This window comes from Betta splendens, chromosome 24, assembly GCF_900634795.4.
Source record: "Betta splendens chromosome 24, fBetSpl5.4, whole genome shotgun sequence".
Taxonomy (NCBI): Eukaryota; Metazoa; Chordata; class Actinopteri; order Anabantiformes; family Osphronemidae; genus Betta; species Betta splendens.
The window spans coordinates 5,036,335-5,056,811 of NC_040901.2; the positions used below are offsets into that span (position 1 = coordinate 5,036,335).

Sequence of the window (20,477 nt, forward strand, 5' to 3'; positions counted from 1 at the left end):
AACTGCTGGTGTGAGTGCTATGCAATGATTGACATCAGCAATGACTGACTCCATCGAGGGTGCCATAACGTCCTCTACTGACGTGGACGTCAACCAATGCATTGCCATCACACCCCCCACGCCGCCGCAGCGCTTTGCATTTAAACAGGCCCCGTCGCGTGTGCGTCAGGTCGAGGACACATGAAATAAGCACTAAACATTCTGTCAGAGCGAATGTCTCCACCAAATAAACTGTCTGAATGTATGTGTGTCAACGGCGGTCGGTCTCGGAGCGCGAGCGCTTTTGGGGGCAGCGCGGCTCGTTGCTCCAGGATGTTTGTCAGCTGAGTCATGTTAACAGCAGCATTCAATCTAACCTGACCTCGAATCTCACTCGCTTCGAGATATGGTCTAGGGAAGATGAGCACGCGGACACAAGCTCATACCTACAAACTACCAAAAGAGAAGCTGGATACACAAAGGCAACAACATAAGAGGCAAACAACCAGTGGGGCCAAAGTGTCTGCAACCCAAAACCCACCGCGTCTAAAAAGATGAAGGACGGAAGCTAAATGAAATGCCACTGTGGGTGATGGGAAATAGGCGGCATTGGAAAAGCAGGTCACTTGAATTGCAGGGGATGTTCTTGAGTGACTTTACCCTGGGGCCTTGCGCATTCAAGCCTCCTCCTCGAGATTCGATAATATTAGCTCTAACGCACAGCGGCCGCAGCCGGCTTGTGTTGCATCTGCAGGTGACACGCACGCTTGAAGGCTTCTCCTGTGCGTTTTCTTCATTTACCGTTTTAATGTATCCATGGCAGGACATACAGTATTGTACGCTGTGGCCGTCCACAGGTTCTCCCTCTCTCCTTCCTGCATCCTTGGTTGCTAATGCCTCAATCTCTGACCTCTCCTTTTCGTGTGTGTTTTGTCTTCATCCCTCTCCCGTGCGCTGTGCCTCCCTCCGGCCCTCTCCTCCCTCTGACCTGGATTATACGGGGGTTTTTTTCAGTTCCCTGAGCTGAACATTATGCTGTGGCCTATTAGCATGCAGCCTAGCCAAAAACTGAAATCCTGCTCGGGCCTCTCTGCCTCCTCCCGAGACCTCAGCCCTCCATTTTACACAATGTGACACTGGTGTCTGCTTTCTGGTTGCTGCATGCTTCCACTACTTTCACTCTATTAATAATGCCACCATCCATCTTAGCGCTTCTTAATACTATGCTGAATTTTCAACAATTTCCTGTTTCCTTTAGCGCTGCTTCATTGTTCTTAATATCTTCATGTTTTTCCTCCTCCCCCACTCTCTCTCCATCCCTTCCGCCTTCCTTCACCGATGTCCACACTTCATTGCCTTGCCGCTGGAGTGCTCAAGAGAGGGGGAGCAGCATGCTTCATTTAATGGCAATAATTAATTCTCCTTCTCCCAATCTTAATGAGCCAAATCAGTCACAAGCTTGAAAAAGAGAGGGAGAGAGGGGAGGAGAAGAAACGAGGGAGTGGAAGAATGAGACAAGTGCCTCTCATCCTCAATGCCTGTAAACGCAGCTCTGACAGCCACCCGCGGCTCAGCTTTGCTCGCGTAGCATCCCTCACACGTTTCAACTGCCAGCTTACTTGTGCTCACCTGGTGATCACATATCAGTCACCGAGGCTGAAACCGAGTCCCGATTCAAGATAGATGTCAAATGGCGCGGAAGCCCACGAGTTCCACTCCTGAGGTCTACAGCCTTTTGATACAGGACCCCGGCGACTTGTCCGGGACTTGCATTAGCGCTACCTTGACGTGTGACACGTAAAGTAAAACACGCACAGCAAATATACAGTATGTATGCATCATTTCCTGATGCCTGCTACCATTCGTATATATAAACAGTCCTCAGAAAACGGCGAGCAAACTGCCTCACGTCTTTTCTCCATCTCCCTCACTGCATCATCAGATATATTTACTCAACCATGATGCATAAACATCCAACATACACATTGGTTCGCTGACACACACGGGGTCATGTATGTTTGGCCAACAGCAACTGACATAACAGGAAACACACACATGCCTGCATCCTTACTGTTATCATCAGTTCAACTAGTGTCCGGTCTCTTACCCAGAAAGCTCTTTTTAAGCCACGAGCTATGAATGACTTTCCAGGTCAAAACTCATCTTATACAGCCAGAAGCATTACACAGTCCCTCTGTGGTCCAAATCAGATTGTTTTATAAAAGCTAATTTGATGGAGCCGACAGCTTGAAGTCAGTACAACAGAGGTGGTTTCATTTTGTATCAGAGCACAACCCAGGTCACGTCTGTGGAGACCGTTCTGTTGATATGCAAATCTAACAAAGTGCAACTTTGTGCATGCAAATGATATACAAATGAGTTAATCATTAAAGCCAGTGTTCAAACAAGCTGGGCTTAATGTAAAACGATTTATTTTAATATTGAGAGTATTTATCGTGTAGGAAGAAATGGGGTCAATTTGGTTTGACATTAGAAAAAAGAAAAGCACAAAGAGCTTAATAAATAAGATTTAAATCTAGATCCAATTATTTTTAAATAAAATTAAAGCAACCAATTCTCGGCTTAATTCCCAAGACGCTGGGTCTGTGTAGTGGTGCTATCAGGCATGCATAGCCGCCCGATCTCCCATGAGCATTAATATGTACAAAAATGCTTTTCTACTTCTCTCTTTTGGCTTTGATATCAGCCTGATCTCAAATCTTGATCAAAGATCATAGTGATAGACGCTACAGGATGCGACAGCAGTCACTAGATTTTCTCACAAGTTTCAGTTTCAAGAAACTATTGAGGCTGGGGTTTCTAAAGTAACACAGAAGGAAGTTCTTCTCTAAATTAAGCTAAATAAATGACTCATGGTGTCCAACCTGCCTAACAGACACTAACGTACAACTAACAGGCAGGCACTGGCAGAGGGATTAGTGCTTTAACAGACTGAGAGAGTTCCTCCGCGCAGCTGCACTTCAAGGAGACAAAAGGAGAGATCTCCCGGCTCCCAACAGATCCCAGTAGCTCCTTGACTGCACTCCGGCAGGAGAAGCCGAGGGAATAACACAGCCCCGAAAACGACAGGGCTCTGAGGGAGAGGGACACATAATGAAGAGAAGGTTTGACTGCAGTGTTACATCACTGCATCCGCCGCCCTGCCTCATCGCCTCTTCGCTGACATTTCCAACTGTGAAGCAAGGAATCCGGGGTCAGAAATTATGTCCCGCCGCCACGGCTGACCCATTACATTGCTTGAAAAGCCGTGATTATGTCGGCGGGCTGGCGAGACAACAACGCGGAGGCCCAAACAATAGCAGGAGGTCACCTTGATACGACTGCCTGCCAGAGACAGCGCTCGAACAAGGAGAAAATGACTCAATTACAACCAGGCACAGCAGCAGAAGGGAAAAAGGGGGCTGGGATGGAGGGGTGTGGGGAAAAGAAAGACTAATGAAAGACATATGTGGCATTTGTAAAGCGCCCGCATACTGTATATAGGTGCTGGGCAGCACTGCTAAGAAGAAGCCGTAAACCAGATTATTGAACTTTCCCCAGATCTGAATTCAAATGTGAATCCCTCATAAATGGAATCAACATGAATTAAATAAACCCTCTACTACATTAATGCATGCGAACATTATGTACTGCTACAATATTCTATCTAGCGTTCAGCTTATTTTATTTTGCTTCGCACTACCCACAATGCACCTCTTTAACTACAAGTAGCTTTAGAAGAAATGAAAAACTGGCAGTAATGTTATGAGACCAACTGTGTGCAGTTTTGTGTTAGTGCCACATTTTATGGACCATCAAGACAACTGCACCGTGCAGGTATGTTAAATCTGTTATATTTCTGGATTACAATGCACTGCGCTAATATTAATTTTCATATTTTCGTTAAATTTAATTGTTAATTGCATTGTTACAGTTAAACGCTTGAGCACTAATGTGCTTATTGTCATCTCCTGCTGCGCACGCTTTAAATGGATGGCATGTGACAGGCGTCAAGCTGAGCTGACAGCATTGTCCTATACTGTATAGCACATCGCCATCGGCCACTAACAGTATCCCCCTCCTCTGTGGAAAATACACATTCTAACAACATCCAGAGCCTTGCATGACCACTGCCAAAACGCTCCCAAAACACGATGCCCAGAGCCACGACTGGCCTCTCAGCTGAAGTGGAAAACATCCAACACAGAGTTTAATATTTACTTAATGTGAAGAACTGCTTGATCCTTGATCAGGAATGATGCATAAACCCTAATTTACACCGACATTTCAAACAGACTGAACTACCGCAATGCATTATTCACAGGACACCATTTACAGGCTCCACATGATCCTGAGCTGTGTTGTATGACAGCCAGCTGGACTAAACAGAGAGAACCTACGATCGGCCAGTTTTCGAGAGGCAGGACTGGTTTCCTGTTCCTTTTCAGATTTTAATGTTGAAACCTTCTATTTAAAAAAGATCCTCGTGGCTTTGGTACACTTTATGTTGGAAATGTCCCATCAGCTCTACTACATCCGCTTTCCACCTCAAAGGATTGTTAAATCAAATGTTGCCTCAGATGGATATTAGGATGCAAACACAGTTTCCCAATTTAGACTAAGAGTATTTAAGATCTGTTTAACAATGAATGGCACTAATGAATCCATACTTAAAGCATTTCCTCTAATTCCAGAGAAGGATTGACCTTTTAAATTTAATGGAAGAAGAGGTGGAATTCACCATTTAAATTATAATATTAAAGATTATCTGTGTGTTTTGCACACCTGTGGTCTTTGATGCGCTGCATTGTTTAATACACGACTTCAGCCATTTCAAACCCCTCCAATGACCTGGAAGAGGCCCTGTCAAGGTCTCACCCTGACAGGGCTCCCTCAGCACACGAGTCCTGACAGCCATGAAGAAACTTTTTTTGTTTGTTTAACAGGTGCAGGAGCTCTATGGAGAGGAACATACACTAAAGTTGGTTAAGAGAGCAGTCACACTGAGCTCTGCCAGCGCAGGAGGCCACTTAGGTCCCTCCTCATGGCTCACCACGCTGTCAAGGATTTGACAGTGACTCACAACAAGTGGTTTATTTACCTCTTTGCACGAAACCGCTGGGAAACATTTGAAATCTGCCCATAACACTTTATTTAGTGTACAGTAAAACAGATTTTTGCTGAATTAATGTATGGAATAAAACTTGACCTTTATTATGAATATTCCAATTCAACCAAAACATTTAGATTTTGCTCCAGTAAATACAGTACGTTCCTCATTGTTGAAGGTTTAAATATATTTATAAATGTATTTCAATGTGGAGGCGGTGCACCTGTGCTTCACCGCAGGTCAACATCGAAAGAAGGAGAATGAAAGGTCATGTTTTAACATTTTCAAAGCATAATAGTAGTGCACAGATATGCGAGGAGGCGGCAGCTGATAGAAAGAAAAACAATAAAAATGATTACATTGAAAGAAGTCTTCCCCAGTCGCCAGTACTGTAGAACTATTCCTCACAACTGTATCAGTCTCAAAAATGAGATCATGGCAGGCTCCCAGAAGAGGCAGTGGCAGCATGTACATGTAGGCCAGTATATATATAAAGCTTTCTCTTAGCAGCAACCAGTCAGTTCCTCTGTGGCCAAACGCAAACGCACAGATATGAACATGTATGTACAGTACACCACACATTTTCTGACTGAGAGCCATGTTTGCACATAGGGACAAACAAGTGACTGAGCAAAGGTGAGTGATGTCTGCAGGTTCTTCTCTCAGGTCTAATAATTTGACCATGACTGACTGAATTTTGTTCAGACAGACTTTTGTGTGCGATGTAGGCAATTTATTAATTATTAGTTATTAGCAGTATTCATTCTTAGGAAGCTATGCCTAAACTTCAAAATAGTCACAATTTCATTTTTTTTCCCTTTTCTAAGTTATTTAGATGTTGAACGCTTTCTATATTTCCAACATTTTCTATGCTTAGTGTGATTAACCTCTACCAAGTTTAGCAGGCTGGTGAGATACACTGCAGCTCACAGTGGCCCTAAGCTACGGCCATGGCCCCATTCTGCCAGGGAAACCAATTACTTAGTGTTTCAAAGCTCTCGGAGTGCCCGAAAGGGGCCCATCATTTAACCATGAGACACTGCGACTTCACTCACTCTCTGCTGGTCTCTGAGCACCGGGTCACGCAGACATGGGCGCACATGCATACAGTACCTAAAAATCCAATGAACACTCGCACACAGACGTCGGACCTTACAACTATATTCTGCATCTAATCAATGACAGACTTGTCATCTAAGCTATGTATTGTGAGCAGCACGTCCGTTTTCAATTAGCTAACTAGACAAATAGTAACAGCTGCAGTAATATCAGGCCCGATCCACAGCCACAGAGAAAACACGAGGCTGTTTGCCAAGGGGGAACAGTCCAAAGCTCTTTAACCTGTATTTTCCAATTAATTTTTAACCAGCGTTGGACAGTGAGTCAGTGGCTACAGAGTGACCTCTCCCAGTGTCTTCTTACCCCACACACACCAACAAGTGAGCTCATGCAAACAAACACCAGTGCGCCTAAGGACTCGTGCACTTGCGCACAGACACACACATCAGGTCTCATGTAGCAGACATGGTGTCACGCATTAACCTAATTCAGCTTGATGAGAAGCTATTCTTGGTTTACGCCGCGTCTGTGCCTTGATCTGTAGCTTATCTATTGGCTTTTTGTTTATGATTTCGCACAAATCTTCCTCTCCACTCTGTAATACGCTCACTATTTGTCTATCTGGCTCAGGCAGTCTCTGCTGGTCAAATTAATGTCTCTAATGAGACTGAAGGGGAGAAAGGAAAAGACAGGGAGGGAAGGAGACAGAGAAGGGTGGGGTGGGGGGGGGCAGGGCAATCAGATGTGGCTCTGCCCAGCCCTTGGCAATGACAAAGTGGAGCAATTATGCATGAAGGCTATGACATTGACTGTGGCATCACCTCTTCTGCTGATCTGTTAAAAAGCAAACATACTCTATAATTCAGTAAGGCGCTCTCAGCCGCGCGCGCGCACACGCGCACACGCACACGCACACGCACACACACACACACACACACACACACACACACACACACACACACACACACACACACACACACACACACACACACACACACACACATACACATACACATACACATACACATACACATACACATATACACACACACACACACACACACACACACACACACACACACACACACACACACACACACACACACACACACACACACACACACACACACACACACACACACACACACACACACACACGTGTTCAAGGACACAGATGATCATACCATGACTAGTTAACACGTCTGTGGTGGGGCTGGTGTGAGCATTTCACACAGGTCAGCAGAAGGTCAGAGCTGCTCTTCAATCTCTCGCCCTGTGACTGTGTTGGACAGCGGAGTATTCCCTTCGGAGCCCATCGCCTCTTTTTAGAACTCTATTTTATAGTTTTACACACACATTCATACACACCCACACACAAACCCACGGCCCCTACATTCTCTCTTCACTGCCCCAATTCATGCTTGGATGCAGAGTGAGGGTGTCATGCATGAAAGAATTATTGATTACTCATGAGAATGAGCCTTCGGTGGCTCTCGCTTAAACACTGACTCATCAACCCAGATTCCTACATATTGTCGTTGTCGTGTGTAAAACTACCTTGAATTGTAAAGAAACACTCTATATCGCACACACGTGTTAAAAAAAGACCATTATTGCAAATTATTCAACTTTTTTTATTAATATGTGGAACATTTCATTGGATTTGGATTTTTGGTCTTAATTTCCTAATCTGTCTTCAAAACTATGTATTCAAAACTAAATGTATTCAGTTGAAGTATCATTTCTTAAGATGTACTGTATTCAATGTTCTAATGTACTTTTTATAGCTTTTGTCATTATTTGGCTCCGTACTACAATATTATGCTCACTACAATTGCACAGGTTGTAAACAAATTCCCTGGGAAGCTAAACTTATCTGGAAGTGCTCATAGTAAGGTTTATTTTTAGTCCCAGAGAGCGAGAGAGTCTCAGCACAGACTTTGGTGAATACAAGCTGCAAGTAGCATACATGATCGTTATTAATAGAAAAACATGAGTATGCAGAATGTAAATGAAATGCATTTTGTTGTAATAGAAAACAGTGACAGCAAGCTGCTGTACAGTATATCGCCGTCCTCTCAGTACTTTCCCTCTCTCACCGGTTGATTCCTCTAGACATAAATATTTCAAGACCATTGGGAATATATACGCATTCATTTATTAAAAAAAAAATAAAAATAAAAAAAAAAAAATAAATAAAAAAAAGAGGGGGACTCGGTCATTTCTGAAACAGCTGGGCACTGTAGTTTTTAGCTACTCAAGTGGAAATAAATGCATTTGTTGTGGCCTATTTTCAGTAGTAGATTTGGCACAACACCCACTATTTATGGAGAGGTTTATGCGGCTGCTGCCGAAATGACAGAGCCAGTGCTGATGATGACTTACAGTAACATCGTCACCTGGTGCAACAGTGTGGCTCGTCGGCGTGTCCTGGACAACAATGGCGCTTGGAGGAACGGGACACATGAGGCTGTGGCTGCGTAAGGGACGCCTGTTAGTGACTTAATTTCATTGTTTGGGGGTGTGGTGGGATTTGTTGATAATACGGTTTAAATGAATGAGTTTGCTGCTAGTCGGGTAAGAAAATCTAGCTGAGCGTGTAGATTGCAGATGTTGGGCTCTACGCACAACAGTTGTAGCCGTGCTGCCCAGAGAGTAGTTTAAAATTATATTTAACGCATAAAACTAGATTTCATACACTAGCAAATGCACAAACAGAGGAGGTGGCTTACTTTCCTTCATTAAAAAGAAAAGTGGAGCCTTTAAGTAAAACATACAGCCTCCTTCAGAGGACGCAGGTAATTAGATTGGAATATTTACTCTAAACGTGCTTCAATGACTCTCAAAGCTTGTGATTAAACATTATTATTATTACTTCAACTACAAAGAATCTTTACTTAAAAAGACATTTGCCAGAGCTCCCTCCTGTCAACATCGACTGTGGGGGTCAGGCCGCGTTGTGTTAGCTCAGCATATTTCCATGCAACTGAACAGCCAATTACCGCACTAATTATTTCCTCCTGCAGATCTGTCAGGCAGTGCAAGCACAGGACAATGGAGATCAATAGGATGTGTTCATCTGAATAACACACATACACACGCACACCTCTGAAATGAAAGAGCAGGATCAAACGCTATCAAATGCCTCAGTAGGTCTCTCAGAGGACCCCCAGCCGGGGACCAAGGCAACAGGGGTTAATGGGTTTGCTGCGATGCTTTGCAATTTGCCTAAAACGACATTAAAGTTGGATGCAGTAGTTTAACAGATACAATGAGTTTTTTTTCTTCTTTTTAAAGAGAAATAAGAGGCGATAAAAGATTGAAATGAGGTTTTGTTTACTTTAGGCTTGAGGGAGGGTTGGGGTAGGACTAGAGAGGATTGGGAACAGGTAGCGCAGCTGAAGAGGAGACTGAGGGACAAACTGAAGAATCAGGGACAGTTATAAAACGGCCGTGAACTTCAACTGAACTACAAAAAATGAAAGTGAGAGTACAACGCCAAGGAGGAGATGGTAGAAAAGTAAGGGCATGATTAAATCATGAGAGGAACCCTAACATTTCTATATTTTACAAGGAGAAAAAAAAGAGGGGGCTGAAAGAGAGATGTGAGGAACATGAGAAACATACTGTACAGCGATGTGATGACTTTCTGACAGGCAAATAGGAAGTCAGTGAGGTGGGTGAGTGACTGGTAATAGTGAAGCTGCAAGAAAAGAGTCAAGAAGATATAAAGGACATGGGACAGAAGAGGAGTTGCAGTAAATCAAGAATGAAGTACAAAGCGTAAGTACAAAAAGTCAATCAATACAGGATGAGTACATTAAAGACAGCGTAGGATAAAGCGTATCCAATAACTTAAGCATTATAAATAAATAAATAAATATACTGTATGCGGGGACCTTGTCGCAGAGGTCCTCGTAGCACATTTGTTGTGACAGCACCAGAGATGTAACTACCACCGAGGAGACTGAGGTCACGTCCCGGGATTTTCCACTCGGCGCTAAAAGTTGCAGACAGTGGGCAACAACACAAACGCTGCAGCTACTGTGTGCCCGTATTACAGGAAATGAAACTCACTGAAGCACAAGCTGGAGTATTTTGGTGCGTACGTACAAAGACTGAAACACCCAAGACGTTTTTGGTCATTTACAGTACAGTGACATGATGCGTCGTCATTGTGTGCATATAGAACAACAGCTGCAGTAGCTGGAATTCATGAGAGTTTAATGTTTGGCACACTTTGTATCAAGAAGACAAACTGTTTGTAGCAGCTTTGTTGTGGATGCGTGGAGGCACAGACTGTGGGTCAGTCATGCTTTCAGCACAACATATGGAGGGGCCACAGCATCATTTGAATTCTGACTACCGTCCTGAACAACAGCACGTTTGCCAAATCTTCACATCCTTGTTGTTTGAAGGAAAAAAAGAAAAATTAAGACAGTTTATGTAAAAGAAGGTCGTTTGTTTACCAAGCGCAAAAAAAAAGATGTGACATTTTAGACCCGCAGACGTTTTCTCCCCCGAAGGCTTCCAAACACGAAACGACAAAAGGCTGGAATCGCCTAACACACACACGCACACAGCGCTAGGATCTGATCAGTGCTTGATTATCATCCCTCAGTGCAGGGCACCCTAAGCAGAACCAAATGGGATGACTTCATTAGCATATGATCTGCATAACGGCTCTGCCACAGCAAGGGCATTCGCTGGCTCACGCGGTTCGTACCACGTCTCGTTCCAAAGGAGGGAGAGAGGGCTGCATATTCTCTTTAATTGCGATTAAAACCAAGTGACACCTCAACTGGGCAGATAATTGAGGGCATGCCAATAAAAAAAGAGGAAGAATGAATCAGATCATTTCTGTTGAGTTTCCTTGCTGATACATCTACTTATTAGCCTTTCTGCCATGAATTAAAGTCTGAACACATGGACGTTCGTACACTGAATTTCAATTGCCTGAATTTTTCCATTGTCGCATTTTGATCATTTGCCTTTTGCGAATAACCTGGACAATGTTTAATTAAATGGAACCACTTACATAAAAAAATAAAAATATAAATTTGTGATCACACAAAGGCAACCAGCTCCTGACCACATTTTCTTCTCAGTTTTTATAAAAATAATGCAATAATATCAAGGCTGTTAGCAGATTTATTCCCCTTCTGGTGTGAAAGGTTTCCATTTTACACGTTGACCCTGGTTTTAGTCTAAAGAACAGTCCTTTTTAACGTTTCAGATCCCTCACTTACTCTAATAACCACCGACAGGAGACACCTTTGCCCTTTCATCTACTTGTTTGACTCTACTTTCTCTTGCACTGCTTTCATCGCCTATTACCAGTAAACATCTGACCAACTTTTAAAGTTGGTTTTCTTTTCTCAAAGGCAACAATACATTTGTGTGGCGTGTTCAAACAGACACGCCACATGAGATCAGCACTTTAACACAAGGGCAAATTTCCACAGACACTCGTCTTAGTTAGAAGTCATAGGAAGCAGGCCTCCTGTCAGGCAGGAGTGCTGCCAAACTGTGTCAAGCAATGCCAGGCACAGCAGTGGTGTCACACATAAATTTAGTCCTCATACATATGCAGTCTGAGTGCACCCCCTCAAATTTAACTCATGCCTTTTCACATTTCCACAAAAGAAATCTGTTTGACATATTTTACGTACTGTAAACACATTAAGAGCTTTTATTGTGTTTTGGGCATTAAACAAACGTAAAAAGCCATTTTGTTCTTGAGAAAAGGATTACTTCACACGAAGATAACTGCAATAAGAACTTCAGTAGAATCATCTTTTATTGGCTAAATTAAAGCCTCTGCTCTACAACAGGTGTTAGTCTGTGAGAAAGCTAATAACTAAAAGGCGAATCCTCTTTCTGTGCACTGGTGCCAATGAATGAGCTGAGGTAATGCCGTTTCATTTCCCAGCAAGCTAACCATTATAATTTTAGCTAGATCCTTGTTCCTACTCAGCAGTTGCTTTACCTTCGAATGCTTTGTTGTTAAACATGTCAAATATTTCCAGATATTATATTTCCACACTTCCGTTACTCCGATGGTATTTGGATTATTTCATTCTCCTTCCCCTCAAAAACGACAGATCTCCACCAAAACTGCACATTCTCTGTATTTCATAACACTGTTCTAAATGTTTTTTTTTTTGTCTTTTAAGTGAGCTGTACAGTATATTGTGTATATATTGTTGTCATACATTTATTGGTTGATGATAGCTGTTATTTAACCTGGAATCCAAGTCCTAACTCATGTCAATGTGAATTAAGATTTTCGGGTCGTATTAATTATTACATATTGGGGAAATAACCTAAATAATAACTATAATAACTTTTCATGGCACTATCAGTCAATTTAACAATACATTTTAAACCAAGGTAACTTACTCAAACCCTCCTGCTTCTTATCGTTGTCGGAGCTGCCCAACCAACAAACACACATACACAGGCTATGTAACAACCTTAAACTTGGCTGTGTTAATGAACAGAGACAGACCGGAAGAATTAGATAAAGAAGCAGATGAGAGGAACGAGGGGGAGAGAAAGACGCAGCATACTCCAACAGAGGTTACTGCATTTCTTACCATTCGGCTGCCATGTTTGTTTACTTCCTCCCTGGTGTGAACATCCATGCATGGCTGCAGCCATCACATCTACACATGTCACCCCTGTGCACAATCCCACAGACTGCACAAACACACAAGCTCCCACATATTCCCGAGCCTTTCTGCACTCGTACCTAGACGCTCGCAATGCAGCCCTTCAAGCCACATCTTAACCTAGTTCTTCACACAAATCCCACTCATAAGGTCTCAGGCACTTCACAAACAATACACGGCCTTCTTGAGTTTCCAGCCAAACGGGCTCACTCATACACTCACTTGGTACGATTTAGGCTTGTTTTTACTTGAAGTCAGGTAGTACTTGAAACAAATACTGTAGTATATGGCAGGTTATGTGACTAATAAATGATGTAAATATTCATTTTGTTTAACTGCAACACTTTACATTCATTCATCGTCATTACAACAGACTGAAATAGGCTTTGAGAGCAGAGTAAGAATGCTTCATGTGCCCTGTATGTGACCATGCTGATGTGCATTTATGTAAGCTATTTGTCAGTGTGTGTCCACAGTACACATTTTATGTTTGCCCAGAAGCAAAGCCAATAATGATAGTTCAAATGCTTCATGCAAACAAATATTTGGTGGAAAACTGGCTTAACCACGAGCAATGCTCCTTTCGTGATAAGCAAAAATGCAAATATATACTGTATACAAATAAATATGCCAGTTACATATTCTCATCTCTCCCACTCTCTCTCTCTCTTGCTCCCTCGCTGTTGCGTAACCACTGACGCACTCATGATGCGTGAAAAAGTCGGAATCAGTTTTGCTCGGTTGATCCCAGAGGTCAGGAGCAGAAAGAGAGAGAGAACAGAGGGAGAAGAGTAAAGCGAGCGCAAGGCCGACCTGAGAGCGGAAAATGAAAGTGAACGACTACCCATTGACGGGCCGGCGTCTGTGATGATGTCTAGGAACGGATCGCGCCGCGCGTCGTGTAGTTTAAAATGCTTTATGAACTCCTGCCGTCTGGGGAACCGGATGTGCAGGAAATAGCTCGGAGGAAGGGGACACGACAGAGCAGAACAGAGAATAATGTAAAACAAATGAAGAACAAAAAGGCACATGACAGAAAGGAACTAAAATGTTGGAGAAATACGGAACCAAAGGAAATGACACAACAAAAAGAAAGAACAGAGACGGGAGCGGAATAACAGGGAAGGCACACAGCAAATTACTGTAGAAGAGACAATCAATGCCTACCTCTGCTCCTGCTAAATCTGCTCTATTACTTATTAACACAACTTTGAACTCCACAATAGTTGTAGCCTCCGCTTCTCAGGCGCAATTCTAAACAATACCGGTTGCAGTTTCTATGAAACCAAATGGAAAATGGTCAAACTTCAGCCAATCAGCTTCCTATCAGAAACAATGAGCTGCATGAAGAAACCCACGAGTGCAAAAGAACAACTCATATTTTCTGACTGCTCGAGTAGCAGCCGGTCAGCGCGGAAATCAATTTGACCAATGCCCTCAATTTATGGCAACTTTGAAATCCACCTCGAGTAGTTGCAGACTGAGTAATGAGGAGAGGCAAAGTTAAACTCAATTTCGGGGTGAACGTCTGGCCATTATTGGCCGTTTATCAGCAGCACAACCGACGCGTGCCAAGGCCAATGACTGCCAGCTGGTGCTTTGGATCCCGGCGTCTGTGGCGTAACAGTAAAACCGGTTTTCTTTGCCTCGGCGACACGGCGCGGACGAAAACAAACCCAAAGGTCTGACGAAACGCAGCCCCCGTCGCCAGCTCGTGCATTGCAGAGACGCAGAAAGGACAAGTGCCTTGTTTTCTCACATGGAATCGTGTGTCGATAGATTAAAGTGGAGCAGCACAACAGGAGTCAATCAGTTTATTAGGCCTTTGCTTCTGTAGAGGCTTCTGAGGTGTAATAACGAAAATACACAACTGGTACCTAGAATTAAACAAATGAATTAAAGGCATCTAAACAAGACTAGAATTAAAATTATGTAATCAAATACATTAAAGGCATCCTAAATGAGCTCTGCTATACTTATAAAATCCAAGTTTAAAAATCTACAAAGGTTTTTAAATATTTTGCTGAGGAATCTTTTATCCCGTGAACAAGATGGTGACAACAAAATGAACGGGCATGTGTCATACAGTAAGAGGATGAACAGAACAGAATATGGATTTCATCTCAAGTTAGTGAATGAGTCAGTGCAGCTTTATGTACTGCTGGTCAGACATTGACAAGCACCATTTGTCCAGAAAACCACAAAGTGGCATGATTCGCTAAATAGATCACCACTCGTATTACTATTGCCTGTAATGGTTGAAATCCAATGAACAAACCGAAGGTCCAACGAGGACACACGGAGCTGCACATAGAGCCCGCTGAAGCTTGACAGCATCTGTGGACAGGCAGTAAGCAACACCACACAACTCCCATCCTCGGGATCGACTGTGACGTGAGGCCCGCGACGTCCGCGGCGCTTTCAACTGGAGAAACTCAAGGAGCGGTAAAGAGCAGGAGGGGGAGAGAGAGAGGCCACGGAGAATACTGAGGCAGGCCAAGATGAATAGGGTGGGACAAAGGCAGAGAGGGAGACGGAGAGAGATGGAGTCAGAGTCAGAGGAGGGGTGACAGGCAGGGGGAGAGTACACACACACACACACAGGGAGAGAGAGAGAGACAGAAACAGAGTGTGACAGAGGCAGAAAGCAGAAGTCTTTGCCTGTGTGAACTTTGCGGCAGGACTTTGAGGGGATAATTAGGGAGAGCGACTGCAGAAGTGGAGAATAAGTTCTCAGTCCTAAGATTCATGCGGGGGGATTAGACGTCTCACCACCTCGCTCGCCCTTCATCCGCGCCGCTTCCTCAAACGGACCGGCCCCTGCTCTCTCACCTGCCCTGGGGAGCAAACGCTTTCTCGTTTACACAGTAAAATGTGATCATATAGCTTGTTGTGTACGCACCAGCTTGTGTGTGCGACAGCGTGCATTTGTAATGCTCGGTTTCCATGCGGACCAGCAAGTACCCGCGCATTATAGGACGCTCTGTTTTCATCCATCTGTAAATCTGCTTTGACTGATGGGTGCGATGCATCACAAACACCACATATGATGAATTCGGTCTATTAAAAGTAAAGTCTAACAGCACTCCGCTAACTCTGTACGTCGTTGGTCATATTTGGCACATAGCTGCAGCTTGAAGTCGCATGTCGCTAACTGGAGCAGAGCTGTAAACTAGAGCGGGGCCCCGGGTCCGCTGCCCCGTCTTAGAGAAACGATGCTATATTTTGAAAGCTATGCATCAAAAGAAGTCGCATCTCACCGCTGAGAACAATGTGGGGCCTCTCTGACTGCGAGGTAGCAAAGCAGTCTGGATGCGTGGCTCAGGGTACATGCAGCATCAGCCCCGTATTTGAGTACAGAGATGACAAGGTGCTCTCTATATTTCATTAGAAATATGTTGCCTTGCATCACTGACACGCTCCGCCGGCCTTTTATTCTGCAGCAATCTATCTTTTTTTTTTGTCCTTTGTTTCCAGCTCCTTCGCCTGCTCACGCCTGTTCAGCTCTGTTCTCCCCAGCCTCCATCTCACTCTGCCCTCTGACCACCGTGCCATTTACAGTAATACACACAAATGAAGGGACACGGATCTAATAGCAGAGGGACCTGCTGCAAGGCACAGTCCAAATTTACACATCATGATCTTGCAAAGTCCTCTAATCACTTATGCAACATGAATTCTCCCTACATGTGTGATCTTTACAACCACCCCCTTTTAGATGTATGCTGTTTTTGATTAAGTAGCTACGGTTCTGATGTAATAACTCACTGGTCTTCTGGAACGAAGGCGAGTACAGACAGGGCCAGTGCATCAAAGCTAGGTGCTATTTGTTGTTGTATACAGATGCCGCCTGAAATGCTGATGCAATTGTTGGTTAACCCACACCTACAATCCGAGGTTGGAAGGTGGTTGATGGTTTACCACAGTGGTATATGTTGACTCCCTGAAAGCATATGGCGTTCACCTAATGGAGCGGTTCTCAGTTTTCACTCCGCTTCCACATATAGTGTTTCACTCAAACGCTTTAAACTGATACCAATCAAAATTATAAGCATTGGTTTTCTTCCATCGAGCTACAACTGGCAGACATGAATATGACACACATGAGCCACCGCACACACGCACACACACACACAACTAGACACAGTATCACATAGCCATGATAAATGAATAATGAGGATATTCTCTGTTCGACTGCAATACACAAAGGTCACTGCTATGACCTCATTCACATGAAGCCAAATGTCAGATCAAATTCACCAATCAGCTTCTTCACAACACACACAGAGCTGTCACATCCAATTAAGCGCTGACACACACAAGGCACACAAACGCTTCATTCTCACGGCCTATTGTTAATATTTATGGCCTGTAAAGACACTGTTTAATTTAGAATGATGATAGTTTGCTCTGCAGTGGATTATTCAGTGATAATCAAGTGAAAATCTTTGCAGTCCTGCCATCGTATGTCTTCCCACTGCCACTCATCCTTCATGCCAATGGGTAATGCGAGCCCTCATTAGCTGGAAAGCATCGATTCCCTTGATTTTCCACTTTCTCCCTCCAACACACAGGCACGCATATGCACACACTTAATGAACACACACAGTGAATGATTAACCAGTGGCAGCACAATAGCAAATTCAACAGCAGCAGCCACACACACACACACACACACACACACACACACACACACACACACACACACACACACACACACACACACACACACACACACACACACACACACACACACACACACACACACACACACACACACACACAGCTTTCTCTTTTATCAGTGCACAAGAGTACAGTAGGGAAAAGGAGATTTCTGTACCTTTGTTTCTACCTACAGTTTTCGAAGAGGAGAAAGGATCCATAGAGATAAAAAGGGGAGGGAGAGTGTCATCCCGCACGGAGCACAAGAGAGAGACAGCAAAAAAGTGGGGATAAGCTGTTGTTAGTCTTCAGTGAGCTCGTACACTGCCAAGTGACACTTCCCATGCAAAATGTTGACAGTCATGCAAACGGCGGGGAAACGGGAGCAGAGCACGGGATCAGCACACAACTCAAGCTTAGCCGGTACGTTGTCCCTATCTTGGGTGAACAGCATTAAAATAGTGCAATTGTTAGATTCAAATACTGCAGTTTTTACTCTTATGTCATACTGAAAGGAGTGCTAATAAAAGAGCAGTGAGTTGAGGGACCTTGGACATGTTTTATGCTTCACTTTCAAATTCAGAATTCTTCTGATTCAAATAAACTAGAAGATTGTTTTTTTATTGAATAATAATTTTACAATATGCAGTTGGACAAAAGTGCTATCTTCCATATATCTATATACCCGCATCCCTGCAACCCCATCACTCCCTCCTCTACGCCGCCACTGCAAAGGTCAAGCAGAAACAGTGGAGTGTGTCACAGCATGTTAGCCGTGGAGCTGAGGGCAGTACACGGTTACGTAATACACGGAAACCTGGGTGAAACCAGGGTTAGGAGACATGAGCGAGAGAGGAAGGTGAGCTGAGGAACATGCCATGCCGACACGCACGCAAACCCCTCCCATTCCTCCACAACAACAATGGGAGTGCCGCAACGCACCCACACACACACACACACGACAGGCACGAGGGAGAACCCCCCCAAAACGCAGCCATGCGTCGACGGAACACACCCACACACAGAAACCAGACATTTATGAGGAAAGAGAAGAGCATACCTTGCTCTGCCTTCAGGTGTGCGAGGCCTTGAGGAGAGAAGACGAACAGAGAGGAAGAGAGAAAATCTGAGAACTGCACGCCAATACTGAACCCGTATTGTCATTACTCATGATTTGCATGATGGCAAACCATGACGATCACACTGAAAGAAAAGCTTTCCCCAAGTGCATCTGAAAGCTTTCTGTTGAAACAGACAAATGACTAATAATGACAGCAAAGAGAATGTGAATATTAAGTAGCTCTTCAGGTTGTTTACTGGGTATATGTCTGTTATAAGTCTTAGAATTGAACTGCTTAGAATTGCTTGCCTTCTGAAAGTGGCTGCATGAAAAGGTTTAACAAATTACACTCGATTTAATAAAGTGAGGCGTTGCACCAAACTAGGACTCGTCTTTGTTGGGACTCACCTGGTTTTCTCTGCACAGCTGTGGAGGTGTCAGGAGGAAGGAGAGAAAGCAAAGGAAAAGTCCCACATTAGCCACACGCTACCACTCGCTTGCATGTGCCTCTAACATGCAAAACATCCCACACTGCTAAGCGTGTCCCGCCATGTAAAGGAGCAACAGCTGCCCCCTTGACATGCCTGCTCAATTTAAGGACGTCACTTTAAATCCCTGTGGAGAGAAGAAGATAAACTCGACATTTCATCTGTCTCATCCTCTGGGAGGAAACAGATGGACATTACACCGTATCGAATATTGTTACAGTAGCATAATATTCTGCATCTTGTATCACACAGAGTGCCTCACGCACATGAAACAAGACGTAAATCCATGCTTGTGAGGATTTACTTGTGCTGTGAGGTTTGTGGATCGCAAGTTGCTGTATATCAGACCCATATCATTCTCCTCCACCTCCCCTTTTGCCATTTCAACCCCCCCACACACAATGCTGTCTTCACTGTTGGCCCAAATTTGGCACGCTCCTTGTGGTTTTTCTGGGGGAATGCTCACTGTGGTTTCCCTGCACGGCTTTGGGGGAAAAAGGAGGACGCATCCCTCGCAGCGAACGTCCTCAGCGGGAATCGCACCCGTGCATGACACCTTGTGGCTGTCAAACATGCCAGTCTGACTCACATCAGGCGAGTTAATGCAGATGTCATTGCGTGATGCATTGCTATGTAGCGTTTTTGCTTTTTAAGTTTTAACGCAAGCGCTGAGCCTGGGAGAACACCGGGCTGACAAGAACAAATTAAACTTAAGTACAGACAGACGACACTGAACATTTGATGAGTCGGCTCTAATACACAACATCATATTACTGCTTGATCTAAGCTCACGCTAAGATACTGTATAAATGAGTATTTTCAGGCTTTATTGTTGTTTCTCTGTGGCTTTGTTAGACACTAAGACACAAATGTCATCAAGGAGACGAGGAGAGATGAGATTTTCCCTTTAAGGAGCCCAAAATGGCTGCTGCATCTCCTCCCACAGTCCAAAGGAAGGAGCGAAGGGACGGCAGGTACGACAGTGGCCAGCTGGTGGACAGAACCTGGGAAAACTAAAGCCCGTGAGTGCATGTGCCTGACTAAGCAGGGACGTGTGCCTTTGTTCTGACTGTGCAAACGCTGGCGCCCGCCAGGCGTGCGGACGCCGTGCGCGCGTGCGTGCTCGCGTGTTGAACACTTTGCCATGCAGATAAAGCCCTTTCTCTTGATGCGACATCGTCCAGAACAAGCCAATGTGCTGTAGAGGACATGTGGTCCGAGCGTAATCCCCTGCTCTATTTTACCAGCAGCTTCGCCACTCAAATCCAAACATAATTTTCGGCTTGGGCACTAGACACAAATGCCCTCTGCACTAGAATCAGGCAGGCCCCTGCACCATTTTTTCCCTCTGACCTACTTTTTATAGTAAGATTATTGTAACTGTCATTTTTTTCCCTTGTCTATTTATTAATCCCCAAAGCTAAGCCTGAAGGCAGCATTTCAGC

The 20,477-nt window shown here is 44.2% G+C and overlaps 1 protein-coding gene across 22 annotated transcripts in view; it reads right to left on the bottom strand.

Moving 5' to 3' along the window:
• Positions 1-20,477, bottom strand: part of nrxn3b (neurexin 3b) — a 202,895-nt gene that overhangs the window by 174,504 nt on the left and 7,914 nt on the right. For 10 of the 22 annotated variants that reach the window (XM_029140704.3, XM_029140701.3, XM_029140706.3 and 7 more), the window contains exons 3-5: positions 18,953-18,970; positions 18,545-18,571; positions 17,663-17,674 (exon numbers count right to left, since the gene is read on the bottom strand). The exons of 5 other annotated variants lie outside the window; for them this stretch is intronic. In XM_029140704.3, coding sequence (XP_028996537.1) covers positions 17,663-17,674; positions 18,545-18,571; positions 18,953-18,970 — 57 coding nt within the window. The remainder of the gene's footprint in view (positions 1-17,662; positions 17,675-18,544; positions 18,572-18,952; positions 18,971-20,477) is intronic. 7 more of the 22 variants (XM_029140711.3, XM_029140705.3, XM_029140710.3 and 4 more) reach the window with 1 other exon arrangement.